The sequence below is a fragment of the Dicentrarchus labrax genome, unplaced genomic scaffold (genome assembly GCF_905237075.1).
Source record: "Dicentrarchus labrax unplaced genomic scaffold, dlabrax2021, whole genome shotgun sequence".
Classification (NCBI taxonomy): Eukaryota; Metazoa; Chordata; class Actinopteri; family Moronidae; genus Dicentrarchus; species Dicentrarchus labrax.
In genome coordinates, this window is record NW_026136705.1 from 15,197,519 (window position 1) to 15,217,456 (window position 19,938).

A 19,938-nucleotide genomic window follows, 5' to 3' on the forward strand; every position below is an offset into this window, starting at 1 on the left:
TACCATCAAATCTGATGCTCTGCATGTAAACACTGAGTGTGCGTCTATGATTTGAATCCTTGTTGGTAAAAGGCATGCAGACTTTTAGAGCAAAGCTGTTAATGACATGATTAATTATTACTAATTGCATTAGACATTTCAAGCATCCAGAATGAGGGGACAGCAGACATTAAGCAGCAGCAGTCTAAACTGCCGCTGGGCAGCAGAAGGAAGCGTTGATTATACTGTATAGTCACAATTACAAATGGCGCTGACATAATAAACCTTAAGTGTTAATGAAGGGCGACAGCAGGAAAAAAAATGCACAGTCTGCAGGTTTCCGAGTAGAGAGTGCTTCAAAACAGAGTCAGTGTTATGTCTGTTTCTTTGCAGAACATACAGTACTATGATATTTTGTATATTATAACTCACTGTTGCCAGCCAGTGGGCTGCGTGAGAACACTGACCCTGCTGAGCTGCTCCTGTAACTGTTCCCTTAGAGACAAGGGGCACTTATCAAACTGCCTCTTCAGCTCATTGTACTCATTCCTCTGCTTTTCCAGGACCTTCCGCTCAGCCGACACATTAGCCCTCCCCTAAAAACACATAGAAACACACACACATACGCACAATTGTGTCCGCAATTCACACACGCGCACACACACACACACACACACACACACACACACACACACACACACACACACACGCACACCACCCCAGGGAGAAACAAAAAAAAAAATCACAGACAACTCAAATCCATGCAGCCAAGCTTTAAAGCTAACAGGCCGATGCAGTTAAAGTATTAGAGGGTTGAAGCAGAGGTTAAGGTTAAGAGTGTTAGGGGATGTAAAATAAAAAGGCATATGCATATCTGAATCAACATTTTAGTGTTGGTCACATCCAGCTAAAAGCTGTTTTTGTCTTTTTAAACGCAAGAGCTTTCGGACACTTTAGAGAGAAGTCAGTTGGTGCTTTGTGTTTTAGGACAGACAGCTAATAAATAGGCAGTGCAAGCCAGTTACGATCTGAGAAAAGGGTCTGTAGATACTGTACATCTTGTGCACATTCAGTAAGGAGTGAGTTTTTATATATTCAAATACAGGAACGTGTCCAACATTCACGTGCAGTGACTTTGAGCAAACGTGAAGTATTTACTGCATCACATTGTTTCGTCCTGGGTGTCCCACCTTGTCCTTCTCTTTCTGGGTGGCCTTGTCCAGTTGGCTGAGTTTGAGCTGCAGCTGAGAGATGATTTCATTTTCAGCCTCCACCTGCTCCTGGTCTGCCTGCCTCTCTGCCTGCAGCAGGGCCTGCTCCATCTCCACCTAGAGACAAATGTGGAGTCAGAGTCTGCAAGTGCTGTCAACTTGAATAAATTAAAGATGAAACAGCTTCTGCTCCTCTCACTATAAGGGTGAGTTGATTTAAGAGCATACAAGCTAAGATGCCATATTTCATCATGTCTGCTGTGTGTGTGTGTGTGTGTGTGTGTGTGTGTGTGTGTGTGTGTGTGTGTGTGTGTGTGCTGACCTCCTGTTTGGTCTCTTGTAGCTGCTGCTCCAGTTCAGTGACTCTGTGCTTCAAGTCATCAACCCTGGCCAAGATCCTGTTCCTTTCCTCCTCCAGGTAGACCTGCTCCTGACTGGTTAACAGCTCTTCACACTGTGGACAGATTTATATATTTAAAAAGAAAGATGTTATATAATTCCTAATCAAATGAAAACACAAATAACATAATCCAACATTTACTTTCCTCCACGCTTGCATGTCCGCATGAATGTGTTTATTACCTCTTGATGTGTGCTCTCTGTGCTGCTGGACTCCTCTCTCTGGGTTTCCTCATCGTTCTCCCTCAACCTCTGGGGTCTGTCTTCTCCATGAAGGGACATCCCGCCTCCTGTGTCTGAGCAGGTCCCTCTAGCGCTCCCCAGCAGCCCACTCCTCACCACCTCAGCCAGCTCCACAGCACTGTCTTCATGATTATACTCTGCACACAGATTGAGGATGGTCTCCAGCCTCTGACGTTCCTATAGAAGACATGTGAGACATTAGCACGTCGGCCTACATTATAGATCATATTGCAGTGTCCTTGTGTGACATTGTCCCATTTAGGCAGCTGTCCCTCCGCCACTGGCACGGGACAACTGTAACCTGATAGCAGGAGGGCCAAAGCTGATGTAGTTTGTCTCTCAGGAGGAGTTCATAGTAAAAGCTGTCAGAGGCAGAGATAGAGCTGTTTATAAAAACAGAATCTGGCAGACTGTGGTAACTGTAAGAAGAATAAATGTAAAACAGCGGCAGAGTTCTGGTTGCTGGCTGATAGCATTTCACATTGAACTACACCAGTTATCGCTTGGTTTTTACTTTCAGAGCTGCTTTTTCATTGTATCGTGTATTTGTTGGATATAGCACATGGTTCTAGCTTGTGGCCAGTGTGTTGTCTCTCCTCACTCAAAACAATGGGATGCTTTAATCTACCAAAATAACAGTGCAGAAAGTGTAATAATAATTAGGACTCTGGCAAGACTAGGAACAATTATGCTTGATGTGCTTCTTGCTGCTGTATTGTTTTTTGTTTTTTTTGTAATTGTTCCCACAACCAAGAGCCCACTTTTGTCTGGTATTTCAGTTATTCAGGTTGTTAAAATAACTACACCAACTCGGTTATGAGCATTGACATTAACTGCAAGATTTATGCTTCAGGCAGTTGTTTATGCTGTTTGCCTGGTTCATTCCTTGATGAAAATCAGGAATACTATTAAAAGTGAAGCCATATGTATGTGAACTTCAGAATAAAGTAAAAAAGATAGATGTTTTGATTTTAACAGTTAACATTTAAAGCAAAGGTTCAACATTATTTAAGTAATATGCATATTTGCTTTCAAGCCCAGACTTAGATCCAGGTCCATACCACTCTTATACTCTAGCCACTTAGCTTATCTTAGCACAAAGACTGGAAACAGGGGGAAACAGATAGCCTGGCTCTGTTCAAAGGTAACTGCCTACCAGCACTTCTAAAGCTCACTAATTAACATGTTATATCATGTTATGGTATCATGTGGATTTTGTGCTAGCAACCTCGTTACAGAACTTTCTGCAAGACAGTCAACAAGTATATTTCCTAAAATTTTGAACCTTTGCTTGAAAATGCAGGACATCTGCATCATCTCCTCCACCATAGATATCCTCTATTTTACCCAGAACCCCCTCAAGAATATAAATATTTGGACTCTGTTGCAAACCAGCAGTTTGGCCTTTTCTCAGTGGAAGTGATGCTAAAATTAACTTTTCTATTACGTCTCCTCCTCTCTAGCTATGCCCTTTTCTTTATCTGAGAGATAAAGTGCAGCATGTGATTATAAAGTGCTGAAATATCCATGTATGTAGGTTGGGTTCAGGAAAGTGAGATTTAAAAAAAAAAAAGTCCTGCATACAGTAGCTGTGCCAACTGTGCCAACAGAGCAGTGTGCCAAATGTAGGGCATTCATTTCACTGACAGGAAATCCTCTCTTTGTCTCTCTCTAGGTCTATACCACACCGTTAAAGTGTAATCCCTTAAAAAAAGAAGTATCAAACCAATTTATCATAACTACTGTATACTCCCCCACCCCATATACATAATTAAAAAGAGTATAAAAAAAATAGTCCAGGGCCCAAAACAAAGTTCACCACATGTCAGCTGGTTTATCAGTAATTGTTTTGTGTGGGAATAAAAGCCCCATTTAAGCTCAACTGCAGCAGAAATGACAGGAAGCTTAGACCTTGATATAATGGAGCTTCAAGACTAATAATGCAGGGCCCCTCTTAAAGTAATAGTTTGACATTGGACATGGGAAATCTTGCAGAGAGTTATTCCTTTAACAGGGGCTGTGTATTATTATCTAGTCTTGAAAGTCCATCCACGTCTACATAATTTGTTCCATGGGATGTTATTGTGGTCACTGACTGTTAAATGTGTCATTTATGTAACTTTTTCTCACAGGGATTAGGTTACGTTCATTCCTATATCCTATGTGTATGCACATGTTTTATATAGCACAACATAGCCAGAAATCTCTGCAAACGTCAACCAATACAGAACAAATCTCTAATTGTCCGCTTAAAGCTAGATTACTGTTTGTTTGTGTGGGCTACAATTACCAGGCTTAAGGGAGGAAATTACAAATATGGATCACATCAAAAAACATTAGTAAACACATCCATGGGCCTAGAAATATCTGTTATTTATCTGTATTTGCAGAGGCAATGTCTTGCATTATTCACACAGACTGGATGACTCAACACAAGGGTAGAGTGACTACGACACAAACATGCACATACTGTATCCAAGCCGTCAAACTACTATCTGTCCAACTCATATGCATGTTGCCAGTAACTATCTTATTTGTTACCAGAAACCTTTTGGGTCCTGAAATAGTCTGTGCACATGGAGGGCCTGGAATTACCACCCTCCTCCTCTGATGGTCCCCTCAGCTGTCAGAGGCAAGCTGGGGTAGGGGCTGAAGAATGGTGGGGGGCTGGTGGGTGTGGGCTGAGGATGGATAACAAGTATGCAGCCTGTGATCTAGTGTGGATATGTATAAGAAAGAGCCTTCAGTAAAGCAAGGGCCGCTTTGAAAGTAAAAGCTACTCGTCCTTTTGATAAATATAGTGTTGGGCAATAACCAGCCACACCCTTCGCCGCTCTGAACCTTAAGACTTGTGGAAGAATGTTCACCCCATGTTACTTGGGCCACATGGGCTGACGATGCCAGTAATATACTGGGCAGATGAGCTTTTGGCTGTATGCCAGGAGATTTAGACAAGCTATCTGAATGCAGACACAGTGTCTGCCAGCAGTCTCAGCGCCTTCTCCACGTAACTGTATTCACGTCCATCTTTCTTTTTTTGTTCACCCTGTAGAGTTTGTCCTCATCAATTGTCCTGTGCTGTTTTTAATACAGTGTGGTGAAACCAATAATACTTTTTCACACTGTGTTCCTGACCAGCAATCAGCTAACTACATCATAAACTTTAACTTCAAGAAACTCTTAAATGTGTAATAATCAACATGTTTCGGTACTGAAGGAATAGTTCTACATTTTGGAAAATACTTTGTTTTCTAGCAGAGAACTTGATACCACCATGTCTGTTAAATATGAAGCCAGGATGCCTACCAGCATCTGTAAAGCTCACTTATTTAACATGTTGTTTCTTGCTGGTTTAATCTGTGTAAAAAGATTTTAACTTAAATATGCAGCAAGAGGAGACGATTAGCCTAGCTTAGCTTAGCATGAAAAAAAACTGAAATGTAAAATTTGTCATTTGTACAGTTTGTTCAAGATGTTCAAATTATTTAGTGAGCTTTTGATGTTTAATAAAAATGTTTTAAAAGATGTTTTGTACCCCCAGATACAGCTGTGGCTCTGCACCTGTCAGCTTGTTTTGATGTTTTTCTCAAATATGGCCAAAAATGGATTCTTGCAGATTTAAAGTATATACAAATTCCACCCGTACACAGGATATTGAATAAACAAACAGCCATAGAGGACAAACCAGCGCAGCAAATGTTTTCTAAATGACTTCCTGAGTGAAGTTCACATCAGCATTCATTTGAACCTATTTGAACTACTGTGAAGTCATATCTGAAGTGCTGTCACTTACCCTTTTCTCCATTTCCTGCTCACGCAGCCTCTCCTCTCTCTGCCAGCGGTGGTATTCCAGCAGCTCGTCCTCATTGTCACTTATCTCAGAGATGCTGTTTTTCCGTTCCCGGGTATATGGTTTCATAAGACTCTGTTCCTTGCTGGAAGACCCAGTCATGGTCATGCAGGGGGTCTTTTTTTGGCTACGAGGGCTAGCAAGCGGAGACGAACCAGACAGAGAAGCCAGGCCTGACATGAGGGCATTTCCCGGACCAGACCTTAGCTGCCTGCCTCCGGACTCCTTCTCAGAGAGTGAGGATGGAGTCTGGGCATACATTGCCCTCATGGCTTCTGCTTTTGAAGGAGCTATGAGTTTGCGGGGGCCCTGGGGGCTCTCTGGGACGGGTTTAGCAGTGAAGCCCTGTGAGGCGAGGGAGGGAGCTGAGCCCTGCAATCCTGGAGTCCCCCTGTGGGACATGTAAGGGCTGAGAGGGGGAAGATCTCTCAGGCTGGTGGACCCAGTTGGCTCTGGAGTCCTGAGCCTTTGAGGCACATCTACATGAGACAGGTGCTGCTCTCGCATAGGACTGGGGGATCTCTTCTGTAGGGAAGAAACTTTTACCCGTGGGCTAGATGGAGCTGTTGGGGAAAATTTGATGGGGGATGGTTTGTGACTCAGGCTAGAGTTTTCTGTGCCCTGTCCTGACCCCCTGCCAGTCGGTGCGGGGCTTGGTGTGGCCTCTGCTCTTGCGTTCCTAAGAAGTTTTGGACTCTCCTGGGCCCTCTGACCACGACTAGTACCGCTTGACGCCACAGAGAGCGAGGTCCGTGGATGGGGGACAGGAGTGTGGTTGGTATGAGCGGACCGGGCAGGTACTGGAGGGGTTTTGTTGCCAAGGTTCTGGCCCAGAAAGCTGCTGCTGTTTTCATAAATGGAGTCCTCTGTCATGGAGCCATTTCTCCCATTGAGCATGTTTGATGGAGAGAGCTGATGAATGGGCTGTCTAGCTGATCCTGACGATGAAGAGCTCTTCAGCACCAAGTCTTGGAAGGTCTTTGCTATGTTGTTGATTTTGGAGTCGCCGTTGCTTGAAAAAGACTGATGGTTCCCGTTCAGGACACTGTGGGAGTCTGTAAAGGGCGACAGAGACACTTGTTCATGAGCATTCCTGTTGACTAAAGGAGGAGCACACTTTGCACAGTTGCAAAAACACACATAAACAAACACAGTGGGAAAGATCTGTCCTGTGTCATCTTTGTCCTGCTGTAGGACAAAGGAGGGTAGCCCATAAAAGGGAAAATACATATGCCTGAACACGTTGTTGCACACACGTTCACAGACAGAGTCTCTGTGGCTCACTTTAAATAGTGATAAATGTCTTGGGGCCCATGTTCTCCTGTATGAGGGATGTTGTGCTCTTCAGTTGTGTTGTAATCCTACAGGGATCTGGAGCTGCTAAATATAAAAGCTGCAGCCGTGTACTTCATTCAGAGCTGATGAAATCAGGGCCTGGTCAGGAAAGAGTGGGCCATACACACTGGGCAGGGTGTGGTGGCTCTTACTGTACTGTTCAGACACTGACAGCCAAACCAATAAGGTCAGAGGATAATGGATTCTAAATATCACCGACAGCACAAGTCACAGTAAGCAATAGGCCAGAATGATATAACATTTGAATGTAACTGTAAAAAGAAAGATTACAACAATCCTGTGTCACAATGGGGTCACACCTTGAGCGAAAACCACAGATTTAAATGAACTAGATCACAATGTAGGCCACAGATAATTAGTTCTGAACGAGCTATTTCTGCATCCAGTCAAGGAGTGACCAATATTTCCATCAAACTTCTAGACTAAAACCAAGAGCTTGCAAACTTGGTGTCAAATCTGAGAAGCTCTTTTATACTTTGATTTCTGTGTCCCTGATACGTTATCATTGCTGCATGAGTATGAACACAAACTGTGTGTTTTTCACAGCAATATAATCTTCAAAGCTGGGTCTTTACCAGTTGGATGAGTTCTTGTGGTGCTTAGTCCACCAGGCAGCATGCTCTTCATCCGTAGGGCCTCCTCTGGGTGGTTGAAGCGGAAAAAGGCAGACTGGCCAAAACACAGCATGCACCCTGCCAGGGGAGAAGACCGTGTGGGAAGAAAGCTGTCAGTGATGTGTGAGTTAACTTACTGAGAGAAGCAAAGAATTAACAACACCATTAATGACCGATGGATAGTAACCAAGTTATTTCTGATGTTGTTTATTATTAACTATCGGCAACTCAGACACCATATCACCCTTTCACTGGCTTAACTAACTCAATATGTCTATAATGGCTGTATTTACATGCAACAGTACATGTATGAAAATCATTTTATGATGCTGGCATGCAAACAGTATTAAATAAGCAATAATAATAACAGGAGGTGTGACTGTATAGGAAAAAAAAATCTGTGAGATTTGAATGTAAACCACATTTCAGCTTGACATGTAGTACAATAAGGACATCGGAGAGTGATAGAAAGAGGTAGTCCAGCAGGAGAGAAGAAACAGAATCCTAAGCTGTGACACACACCATGGCAAAGAGCTCAACATATGTTGTTAGTCATTTGTTCTGCAGTCAATCAGAGAACTTGGTCAATTACAGAGAGTGCATTGACTGTTTAAGTGACATAAATAAACGGTCTAGTTTAACTCACGTGTAATTAACCAGTAAGTGAAATCAACTCCTTCTCCTTTCCCTGCATTTCCAGTGGATTTCAAGAGTGTCTGATATGTTTCCTGAGAGTCACACAGTGAAGTTTAGTTTCCAGTTATAGACGTTCCACAGGGAATTTAATATTTATTTCATCCCACTGAGTGAAGTCAGAAGCCCATATGGCTGCAACGTTGTTCCTTATGATATAAATAGAGCTGTTTCCTTCATTCCCGAGTTGTATTATTCAGGATTTCATGACATGTCCTTTGAATGAAGCAAAGCCTGAAGTATTCTTGATCAGCAGCTGCTGCCTCCACACACACCGGCTGGTCACCCGGCTTCGAATGACATTCTGGTGTAGCTGCTGGCTTGGATCCCATGGAGAGGGGACTGAGGGGGGCGGGACTGTTGTGCCTTTTTTATGGCATGTGTATGCATGTTACCGGAAGGACATGGGGCTGTTTTGACTGTTTTGTTTTTGTGAAGCTAGACAGTGTGACACTTTGCCTCAAAGGTATTGAATACTGCAGTTTATATAAGTAATACTACAATGCATTATAATCTCAATAAGTCATCTGAATGTATATATATGATGTCACAGATAAAGGTGCATTCAACAAGACTATGATCCTAAAGCCATACATGTGTCTCATCAGTGCACATCACTACTTTGAGCTAAATGGTAATCAGCATGGTAACACAATGCTAACATGCTGAGCTGATTCCAAGCAGGTGTACTGTTATTCATGAAAAAAAAGCTTTAACACCAACAGTCGTATTACTGCAGTCATGTTAGCTTATGGGAGTGCTACCTTGTGTCAGGCGATAGGGTTTGGTGATGGGAAGGCCATCGACAGAGCACTGGTTTCCACATGGGTACAAGGTGATGTTGCCTGTTTGGTTTTCGATGTAGCAGTGCTGAGCTGCGATGCCGTGGCCCTGCAGAGGGATGTCTGTCCCCTCACTGCCAAGTGTGGTTCTCCCTGCAACAAGAGAAACATTTTCTCAGCGTCAGTTACAGCACATCCACGTGGAACTGTGAATACTTGTGAAGTATTCTTAGGCTGTGGTTTGAAGCCAGAGGTCAAGGCCGCATGGTCGGAGTCACAAATCACCACGTGATTGAATGTTGAGCGACAGGTCAGGTGTCAGTCTCAAGAGATTACTACTATTTCATTTGTTATAATTTGATTATCAGTTACATTTATATTACTGTCGGGGTGAAAAAGAGTTAACCCAACACACACTATTTATTCTTATGTGATAGCACAGACGAGGTGGAGTACAAAGAAAATCCCAGAAGGCTCTGGGGTGCTACTGTCACACCCTCTATTCCTCTGTGGATTTTAGGCTCAGTGAAACACAAATGGTGCAGTAAAATCACAGACAAGGGTGTTATTGCATCTGTGACGCAGTATGAGTAACAATAACAGGGTTAGAGAGTAATGTGTCATCAGTTTTTGTCTATTCATCACTCAAGACAAGTTGTGCCGCTTACTTATTAAAGAACAACTCACTTTCTTTGAATATTGTGCTTATGGTGTCTGCATGAGCTAACAATAACATACAGATCCTGTCAGAACAGAGATGTCTGGGCTTATACAGCTGTACTTTATCATGTAGGGTAGAAAAGTTCTAGTTTTATGGTCTTATTAGCTCTTCTTACAATTATAGTCACCTTACAAAAGTAATGGTGCAGCACGATAAGGCAGGGCTGCATATAAAAGCTGTTAATGCTTTGTCAAAGGTCCCATTCAACAAAGACATTAAAATATCTATAACATGCATAACTTATTTTAATTTAGCAGTTAGTGATCAGAACAATGCATATTTCCATTTTAATTAATCAAACACAGTTTAATGCCAACCCTCCCACCAACATAAACATACACTCAAAACCACACACATACATGCAGGTCTTCACCTTCCTGCAGTGGTAGTAAGGTGATGGCTGTGCTCAAGCGTCCACTTCCCAAACTAACCAGGTGGGGGCGCTCTGCCTGGACTTTCAGGGACTTGCCTGTCTCAATCAAGTCTAAAGGAGTGCTCTGTGAAAACAAAATCAATTGGAAAACATAATGACATGATCCTGAGACAACTAAGTCACAAAGACTAAGTATTAAGTTACACAGCTGAGTGTCTGTGGGCATCATTTTTGTTCTGAATCTTAAAAGTGAAAACCACATGTAAGGACAGCTAAACATAAATATTACATTAATCAAATAAGAAGTTCTTAATTCAAATTCATGCTTGAATAAGATACACAAATTAGGAAAATATAAAGATACAATATATGAATCTGATCATGTGTTGGGGGACTAGTTCTGAAAAATATTAAGACTAGAACAGTTTACTATAGCAGTACATGAGGTTCTACAATATTAAACCTGAATTAGTGAATACATTCACCAGCTACATCAGTTACATTTTGTGATCCTGAAAATGTCTGCAGCTGGGAGACTGGACATATATATAATTTTAATGATTAATTCAGCATCTGATTCAAAGTCAGACTTGCTTGTCAAGAGGAATACAACAATTAGCATCCATATCAGAGACAAAGCATACAATCTTAACTTCTTACAAAACATCATTCACGTCTCAGTTCGATTGAGTAACGCTCTGACTCACAGCAGATGGTGATAGTAATAAAGTTAGTTTCAGATGATTTAACATCCTGGATCTACCAGCTCTAAATGGTCCCTGGCTCTGAAGTAATAAATGACTCACCTGTAAGACCTGGTGCGTCTGTCGCCCCTGTTCCATTTTACTCCTCCTCATGCGCTCCATGTTGGCTGGACTGTCAGAATTATCTGACACATGAAGATCCTGAAGCAAACACACATATACAGAAAGAGAGAGAGAGAGACAGAGAGAGAGAGAGAGAGAGAGAGAGAGAGAGAGAGAGAGAGAGAGAGAGAGAGAGAGCAGGGCATGAATGGGAGCGTTGGGAATGCTGCTACTACAGTCGTACTACAATGGGAACAGTGCTTTCCTTAGAAACCTCATGCCCCACTTATAAGCCCATGTGACTAATCCATTATACTGGGTAATTGTCTCTCCAGAACTAGCAAGACAAAACGATGAAGAAGGATGGCATTGATTTGTGCCTCAATATGAGAATGATTACTGATTTTACACATTTGACAACAAGCATTTGCTATCACAAAGGCACTTTTGAGATGCACCAGAAGGTGTGAATGAGCTCTGCAGGTGCCTTGGACATCAGGGGTCAGACCACTGCTTCCTCAGACCATCATGAGTCACTGTGACTCATATACCGATCTTACAAACACAAACACACACACACACACACACACGCACACACACACACAAACACACACACACACACACACTGTGTTTGCAGACAGATGCAGCAGATTAGATCCAGCTGTCGACTCATCAGAGCTCACATCAGACGAGAGGGAAACAACAACCAGGACCAGACAGACCTCAAACAATCACTCACAGACACATAAACAGCCCAGATGACTCACCGTATTTTTTTCTGCTAAGAGCTAAAATCCACATCTTTCACTATCACCCACATGGGTTTCTTGTCCTGACACAAGTTAGTATCAGCTCAGCATTCCAAGTAAAACTGAAATAGACATAACTACTTATTATCTAGTGTCTGCTTTGTCTACCATGGACCAAACTTAAGTTAGGCTACTGGATGTCATGTTTGACTACTGAGATGTGTATAAATAGCTTCAATGGTTTAATCACTTAAACTCTACTGGAGGAACGAACACAAACTTTCCAAAATAAAGTTTGGAGTTTTTATGGTGCTGGAGAGTGCTGTCTGTCTATCAGTCTAAAATCTAAGATATTGTGACTTTGTCAGTAGCTTATGATTCACATCATTGTCATACTCATCAAACCATTCAATAACACCTCTTCACCTGTGTTTTTCACAAATTCTGGTTTTCCCCTTTAATTTCCCACCAGTCTGTGTGCCAGGACATGACCACATCAGCCCAACACATGACTGCTGCATCAAGAAGAAACGCTTGAGCTCTTTGTCGCTCCATGCTGACATCACTGATCATTTAAAATTCTTGCAAAAGTAGCCAAAAACCATCCGCAAGTGCTTGTGCTCCAAGTTTAGCCTCAGCTGGCACAGCTGGCGTTCTATCAGTGTCTGATGTCACTCCAGACGAAAGCCGCCGGTTCAAACCATGCATATCTGACAATCCCGTCTATGTGTGCGTCTCAGAGGACCCAGTGACACGGAGAACAAACCATCCCCTCTGTTCAGCACTGACACTGGACCCCTCACGCCTCTGCTGTCAGCCCACTGGCTGTCAACACTGGCCCTCTTTGAGCCACGCACTCAGACACAGGACAGGAGAGTGGGCAGGGTAATGTGTCTCTGGCTGTCTGACTCAGACACACAAACACACACACACACACACACACACACACACACACAGACACACATATACACATATGTGCACACACATGGTCCTGCTCCTCAGTGCAGGCCAAGCCTCAGTGATTTAAAGTACACACCCAAGCCAGAGAATAGTTTTAAAGCTTGCAAATGCAAGGCCTTCCACTCTAACCTGTCATTATGGGGGCAGTTATGCCCTTCAGAGTTGCCATGAACTTCTGAAAATAGACACCACCAGCCACACAGTCTGGGCTGCTACTTTTAAAGAGAAATCTGCTGAGAGTGAACACTGACAAAACTGAGAAAGACAGAAAATGTTAGATTTAAAATGATAAATTAAATAAAAGGGAGTGATATGCTATAAAGGACGGCATAAAAACAAGCAGAAAACAAACAAGAGTGCCAGCACACAATGTCAACAGTTTCCTTACTTCACTGACAGACATGCAGGTCCTACCATTTCTTTACTCTTGCAGAGTCCAAACAACAGCTACATCCATGAGTTTGTCTTAAGTTTATTAATCCATAGAGCAGTGTCCACATTGTTGTTTATGTCTTGCTCCTTGCTTTTTTCATTCACTCTCTGAGTTCCTATGCTCTTTCCCTCCTCCCAACCCCTTCTCCTTCCCATCCCGGTGCAGAGTTACCTCCCTGACACGCAGCAGAGGGGGACCCCGTCATTGGCACTGCCCTGCAAAATGTGCTTTTACTTGTGACTTAAAGTGGTCTGTTTTACTGACTTCCTGTCTCTTTTTGGCAAATAAACGTTATGAGTGAAGGACTTCCATTTCAAAACACTCAATGTTAAAGAGAGGCGTTGGGTCAAAGTTCAGATCCTCCTCAGAGAGTCCCTGAGATGTATTCACTCCTACAGGATTTCCATTGATTGAAAGATCAGATGGGCCGCACCAGATGATCAGAGGAGGCTGCAAACCAAACCCTGCAGTGCTGTGAGTCTCCTCAGCATTGTCTATTGATAAAGCAGGTGTCTGATCCTGGGAGGAAATAAAAAGTGGTGTAGGAGTAAGAGATGGAAATTTCGGCTCTCAGCTCCCACTGATGCAACAAATTGTAGAGTGGGTACTTGCACTCTGGAAAAATCAATTCATGATAATTATGACTAAGCACTGTGGATTATAATGTGTCCTTTATACATCAATAATGATGTGGTAGAGACATACTATGCTCCACAGGAAGTGAGCAGACACATGTGAAACATTTTTTTTCACCCTCAGTCCCACAGGAACTATTTGGCCCACAGACAGAGATACAGAGAGAGAATGGAAGAGAGTGGGAGAAAGACTCCACTATTGATCTCTCAAGGCTTTTCCCATGGTCGGGGGCCAGAGAGGAGATGGAGGAAATGAAGCAGATGATGAGTCACTAAGGGAAATAAAAACAAACAAACAGAGGCAGCTAAGTAACCAGATGGACTTGAAGCAAAGTCTGCAGAGAGGGTTGATGCTCTGAGTCAGTCGCCCTTTCAGTGATGATGTGGAGGTTACAGCTGAGGGGATGAAAAGTTGCTGAATGTCCATTAAATATTTAGTGAGTGTAGATTATTCACCCCAGCTACAGCAAGCAACGTAATACAGCAGAGCAAAGTGAATCCTTATTAACTATCAGGATGTAATATGACAGTGAACGTCCATGTCAACATTAACAAGAGCTTATAATTTAACTAATTTTGAATCTTATTAATTGGAGCACATGCATTAAACCGGCTTTAAAGTAAAAAATAATGAGGTTACTTTTTGCCAGTCAAGTAGTATTATCATTAAGATTATGAGTTGTAATATTATTCAGACAGGGTTTTGAAAAGATGTTGTTAAAGGTGTAATATAATGTTTTAATCATAGCTTTAAAAAGTAGGTTTTTATTTTGTCTTGGAGTTATATCATATCGGTCTGGACGGTTGAATTGATGGATTAATGATCAATATCTGTTTGCCTTCTGATGTTGATTGCTAGCCAATGCTATGACTTAATGCAACTTTATTTTCCCTGCACACAGTCTTGGTTGTAAACCTGAATTGACTGTAGTGTAACAGGTTAAGAGCGCTGTGGGAGGATGATAAAAGTTCACCATTTTTTTGGAAGATTTACCATCTGGTGTGAGGACTTCTCTTGAATTGCGTGTCTGGTTTGAGGTTTGTGTGCCCTGTAGATACACACAATTCTATACTATCTAACCTAACCGACTTGTTGGAGCAGATGTCTGCAGGATGTAAAAGTGCAGTCAGGAACAATAAGCCTGAGCGGGCTAAAGTCAGAGAGGTAGAAGCAGCTTAAATTCATGCAGCTGAAAAGTGTGTGGGAGTCTGATGAGAAACAGCTTTTACTTTCTTTTACTTTGCTTGGATTCAGGTACTGAACCAAGTCAGCACTTCCTCTCAGGCGGTGCACAAAATCCTGCTTCTTCCGCTAAGTGTGACAGGCCAAAACATGACCTCTGCCCTAACCTTGACCTCAAATTCTCAACCTGAGGGAGAAGTGTTAAAAGACTAATTCAAAGATGCCTTACACAGATCATCATCATGTACAACAAAGACCCAGATAGTTGAAGGACATTATGGTAGCAACACAATGTCTAATTTTTGCAATATTGTTAATAACAACCTATTCTGTTATACAGGAACAAACTAACAGTTGAATCTTGTGAGTTGCTCTGCTTGATGTAACACCCACATGCTCTATACTGCAACAATCATCATACAGTCCAGAAAGTACCAGCTCACATCATGTGATCAGCCAAATGCTACAATAAGGCAGGACCCCAGACGAACCAGAACAAATAAAAAAAAACACAGGAAGCTGCTGATATGCCAAGAACCTTTCCTTTGAGTCTCCCACCAAACAGATGTGCCGTTTCCTTTGTAACATCTGTCCACTTGTCTCGCATCACTATGTTCCATAAGAAGAGTGAATACACATCTACATGCAAACAAGTTATGTATTCATGAAGTGTATTTGACCTGTTTTCCCCTGTCACACAGAAGAGCATCACATCAGAAGGTCTATTTCAAAGTTAAACATACTCACTCAGTCACATGTGCACCTCACGCTCCTTTCAGGGAAATACTTCATCAGCCTGTAATTCCACCAAAGTGCATTACTAGCCACATGAGCCCCAAAGGCAGCCAGATCTCACACACACATAAAAGTGTCCATTCACAGAGACGGCTGGCTTTGGCTCCTAATCTCTCTCTCTCTCTGTGATACCTTCCACCTGTTCTGTAATATTTAAGTTATAAATGGGAACAAAGATGATAATAAATGATTACACAAATGATAACCAAAGTATGTAAACTCTCTCACACACAGTTCCAGTGAGAAATAACTGGGCCAGGCTGAAAGGCATGAGAAAAACTGCCACAATAGCTCCATTATCCCCTTCTGCCTACCACTTACTCTCTCATTCAAACACACACACACACACACACACACACACACACACACACACACACACACACACACACACACACACACACACACACACACACACACACACACACACACACACACACACACAGACACACATCATCATCATCATCATCAAGCAAATATTTTTGTTTTTCATTACCAGAGCTGGCTAGGAACATCTTCTTGTCTGTGGAATGATTTCGTCCAAAGATTAAAAACATCTTCCCAACTCCTTGTGAGAAAAGTCTTCCAGTTCTCCAGGGTGGAAATATGCTGTCTGTCGTTTGCTGCTGTTGGGAAAGTTTCAAAGTGAAACATTCGGTGCATCCAAATACATCTTTCTGCTGGGTCCACCCCTCTATCCGGCCTTTTTTCTCTCCCCACTTATCATTCCCTTTTGCCATCTGTATATCTCTGTATATCTATGTTCCTCTGTGAGTCAGATTTGTTTTCTAGATCTTCAGATTTGCTCACATGTACACACCATACCCAGTGCATACCTGAAAGAATGTTTCCCCTCTGTATCCCTGCACTAGCTGTAGGTCATCTTTTTTTGTTCATCATTGCTGAAGCTGTAATTCAGAAAACATGGGAAAAAAAGTGTCTTCAGGATGAGATCACTTCAAACTCATGAAGGATTAGACTGAGGTAGCCAACGTTTGCACTATGAGAGAAACACATGAGACATTTCACAGGCATACTTTCTCTCAAGGCACCAATTTCTGCTAAACACTGCACAGCCACAGAAAAAGCAGATGTAAACTAAGAAAAGCTTAAATATGAACAGCTGAGAAGAGCATCGCTGGTAAATTTAGAGCCTCTGACAGGAAATTATAGTCATCACAGCCAATGGACATTCAGGTTTTTTTCCTCTCAGGCTGGAATTTTTAGCCTGGCTGTTGGTGTTGGACACGTTGTCAAGGCCCAAGTAATTGGTTCAGCCTGTCCTGGGCTCGGTTCAAACTCGGTGCGTCATGCTGCTTGTGCCAGTAAGAAAGCAGCCAACACAGACCAAAATATCTGCATGCTTTCCTCCTGTAACAGAAAATTACAGGTGACTTTTTGGTGCATACATGTAAAAATATGAAGTGTGAACTACTGGAAGGACTGAAGGGCCTCAACATAGTTTTTCAGATGTTTTATTATTTTACATGTTACTGTGAAGTCTTTCATTTTCAGCATTTTCATTAGACAGGGTGCATGAGGTGCATATCTGTTGGAACAATATGTGCAGTGAAGCATCTTTCAATGGTTATTAAATGGAAACACACACAGGGCATCAAAATCCCAGATTTTAAGATATGAAACAGTTGACCCCTGGTGGCAAAGTCAGTGAAGTGCACCTTGATCAACATCATAATCATGATTGTTCTGACATGTGTTACGTTGTCTAATTAGCACAACCATTTCTGGTGCATGCTGTAATTGTAATACATGTTTAAACTCTATTATACTTTATTAAACAAGTCACTGAACATTTTGCAGAAACAATGGATTATTTTCATCAGGACTAGCTGCTGCATTGCTGTTTTCCCCCCCAACATGTTTGAATTTGTTTGGAGTCACAGCACTGTGGAGCTATCTGGCGAGGTGTCAGAAGCCACGACTTGTTTTTCTGTGACCTAGTGTGCATTTATGACTTGTGCATGGTGGATTTTTTTCCAGCGTAGGTTTTATTTGGCCATATTTTGGGGGTTTGCACTGATCCTTGCTCTTCCCTTTCAGACTACACAGAATCTCTCTGCAACACTTATACTCATCATATATTACAAGAGCTAATTGGCAGTTACATTTGTATAAAGATGGAAGCAAACGGTAATGTGTGGTAAAAATAAACTACCAGAAATGATGATGTACTGGAACTTTATCCAAATGCTGCTATGTGCTGATGGCCTTTTGTCTACTTTCACAAAAACAGCTCAGTGACTCACTGCCTAATTTCTAGAACAAATCCTCTTCATTTGGATGATGGGATTTACACTTAGAGGATTAAATTGATTAAATTAATTCACAATGGTATGCCTGCAGCACTAGAGCCACATGTGGTTGATGTCACTTTGCTCACGCTGGTAAACTGGCTGGAGAGTTGTTTGTTTCTTCACATGTCACAAGGAAACACCTGGAGCTCAAAGAGCCGTTGGTATGTTATGTAGGCGTTAACCACACAGATGAAGTCTATTTAGGACACTTTCACCTAAAGACAGCTGTCTGTTTTAACGGATAAAATCCCAGTGATGTTCAAAACGACTTGCCCTGACTAAAATGGGTTTATACACCAAGATACACCCAGCTGTGAGCTTCTTAGGTACACTACAGCCAAAATGAATGCAGTCTAATGCGACAGTGCTGCAGTAACTAACTGTTAGTGAAATAATTTTAGAGAATATTATGGCAACTTTGGAGGCTGTAGTTTGTGGTGCTTCTCCTTACATTCATTGATGTAAATAGGGTTGGATTTATTACTGGATTAGACTGAATTGGTACTAATAATGGGATCCTCAATCAGGTACTAACATTATGCTTAACTTAACCCCTTACGGTTGTATATGAACACAAATGCAAATACAGTGTGTTAAATACAGTGTATTGGAGGGATTCGTTAAGCTACGTTTATATTAATAAAGACTGAGTAACTTAAGACCCTGCTTGCACAAAAGCTGCACAGTCATGCTAGAAAGACCCAGATGAACAGCATCCTGCAGGTTGTGGTCCATGAATTTGCTGTTCATGCTGCTGACTGGAGGGGGGCCATGACTGTTCCCAGACCGGTCACGTTGATGGCCTGTTGAATAGGTCGCATATAAACAACCTCGCTGTGCTACGAGCCATTTTTAAACTAGGGCACAAGTTAATGTCACCGAGGTCTGGGGAAGGTTTGTTAAACACATTCACTCAGTGGCTATCACCAGCAGAAGTCATTGAACAAGCAACGTTAGCTTCAGTTAGCCTGACCGAATAAGGAATAGTGAGCACCACGTTTACAAAACAAAGCGTTTATTAAATTAAAAATGCGGAAAGTGAAATGACAGTGACAAGCAAGAACATCTGCTCTTTCAGTGAGAAGTGGGTGGCCCTTAAAAGGGCCTTTGGGGTGAAAGTTATTAGCAAACAAGCTAATACTCCTGAGATTGAGAGGAGGCCTTCTTTCCCGCCTTGCCGGAGCTCGGTGCAGACTGGCCGGTCTTCTTGGGCAGCAGGACGGCCTGGATGTTGGGCAGGACGCCGCCCTGGGCGATGGTCACCCCGCCGAGCAGCTTGTTCAGCTCCTCGTCGTTGCGGACTGCCAGCTGGAGGTGGCGAGGGATGATCCGGGTCTTCTTGTTGTCTCTGGCGGCGTTGCCAGCCAGCTCCAGGATCTCAGCGGTGAGGTACTCCAGGACGGCGGCCAGGTACACTGGGGCTCCGGCGCCGACTCTCTCAGCGTAGTTACCCTTGCGGAGGAGACGGTGGACACGGCCGACAGGGAACTGTAGACCGGCACGGGAGCTGCGGGTCTTGGCCTTAGCGCGGGCCTTTGCTGCTCCGGTTTTGCCTCTTCCAGACATTGTAGGTTTATTGAGCTTTTCTTCCGATACAAATTACTGCAATCGTAGGTTTCCAAGCATTAAGGAAACAGTAGAGCCCCGACCTGGATATAAACCCCCAGCTTTGTCCCGCCCTACGACGCGATTGGCTTCTGGAATGGAAATAGTCAAGTCCGATTGGCTTACAGAAGTCAACGGAGACCAGAAGTAAATTGGTATTGGTGTAACTGCTCTGGTGTCAAACCAATCACGATGCGCTGCACATAAGAAACAAAGGCGATTGGCTGTTGTATTTCCGG

The 19,938-nt window shown here is 42.7% G+C and overlaps 2 protein-coding genes across 13 annotated transcripts in view; both read right to left on the bottom strand.

Moving 5' to 3' along the window:
* Positions 1-16,654, bottom strand: part of phldb1a (pleckstrin homology-like domain, family B, member 1a) — a 30,041-nt gene extending 13,387 nt beyond the window's left edge. For 3 of the 12 annotated variants that reach the window (XM_051399846.1, XM_051399845.1, XM_051399843.1), the window contains exons 1-10: positions 13,125-13,272; positions 11,028-11,126; positions 10,222-10,345; positions 9,110-9,280; positions 7,614-7,730; positions 5,626-6,737; positions 1,773-2,009; positions 1,513-1,644; positions 1,170-1,307; positions 447-575 (exon numbers count right to left, since the gene is read on the bottom strand). In XM_051399846.1, coding sequence (XP_051255806.1) covers positions 447-575; positions 1,170-1,307; positions 1,513-1,644; positions 1,773-2,009; positions 5,626-6,737; positions 7,614-7,730; positions 9,110-9,280; positions 10,222-10,345; positions 11,028-11,126; positions 13,125-13,139 — 2,274 coding nt within the window. In that variant the 5' untranslated portion in view covers positions 13,140-13,272. Of the gene's footprint in view, positions 1-446; positions 576-1,169; positions 1,308-1,512; positions 1,645-1,772; positions 2,010-5,625; positions 6,738-7,613; positions 7,731-8,298; positions 8,909-9,109; positions 9,281-10,221; positions 10,346-11,027; positions 11,127-12,202; positions 12,345-13,124; positions 13,312-15,734; positions 15,824-16,275 lie in introns of those variants that run through there. The other 9 variants (XM_051399839.1, XM_051399842.1, XM_051399838.1 and 6 more) reach the window with 9 other exon arrangements.
* A 2,438-nt stretch (positions 16,655-19,092) lies between these two features.
* LOC127363436 (histone H2AX) lies at positions 19,093-19,750 on the bottom strand. The gene has a single exon (XM_051399858.1). It carries the CDS (start codon positions 19,658-19,660, stop codon positions 19,229-19,231), a length of 432 nt encoding a protein of 143 aa, XP_051255818.1. The 5' UTR covers positions 19,661-19,750; the 3' UTR covers positions 19,093-19,228.
* Between the last annotated feature and the right edge of the window lie 188 nt (positions 19,751-19,938).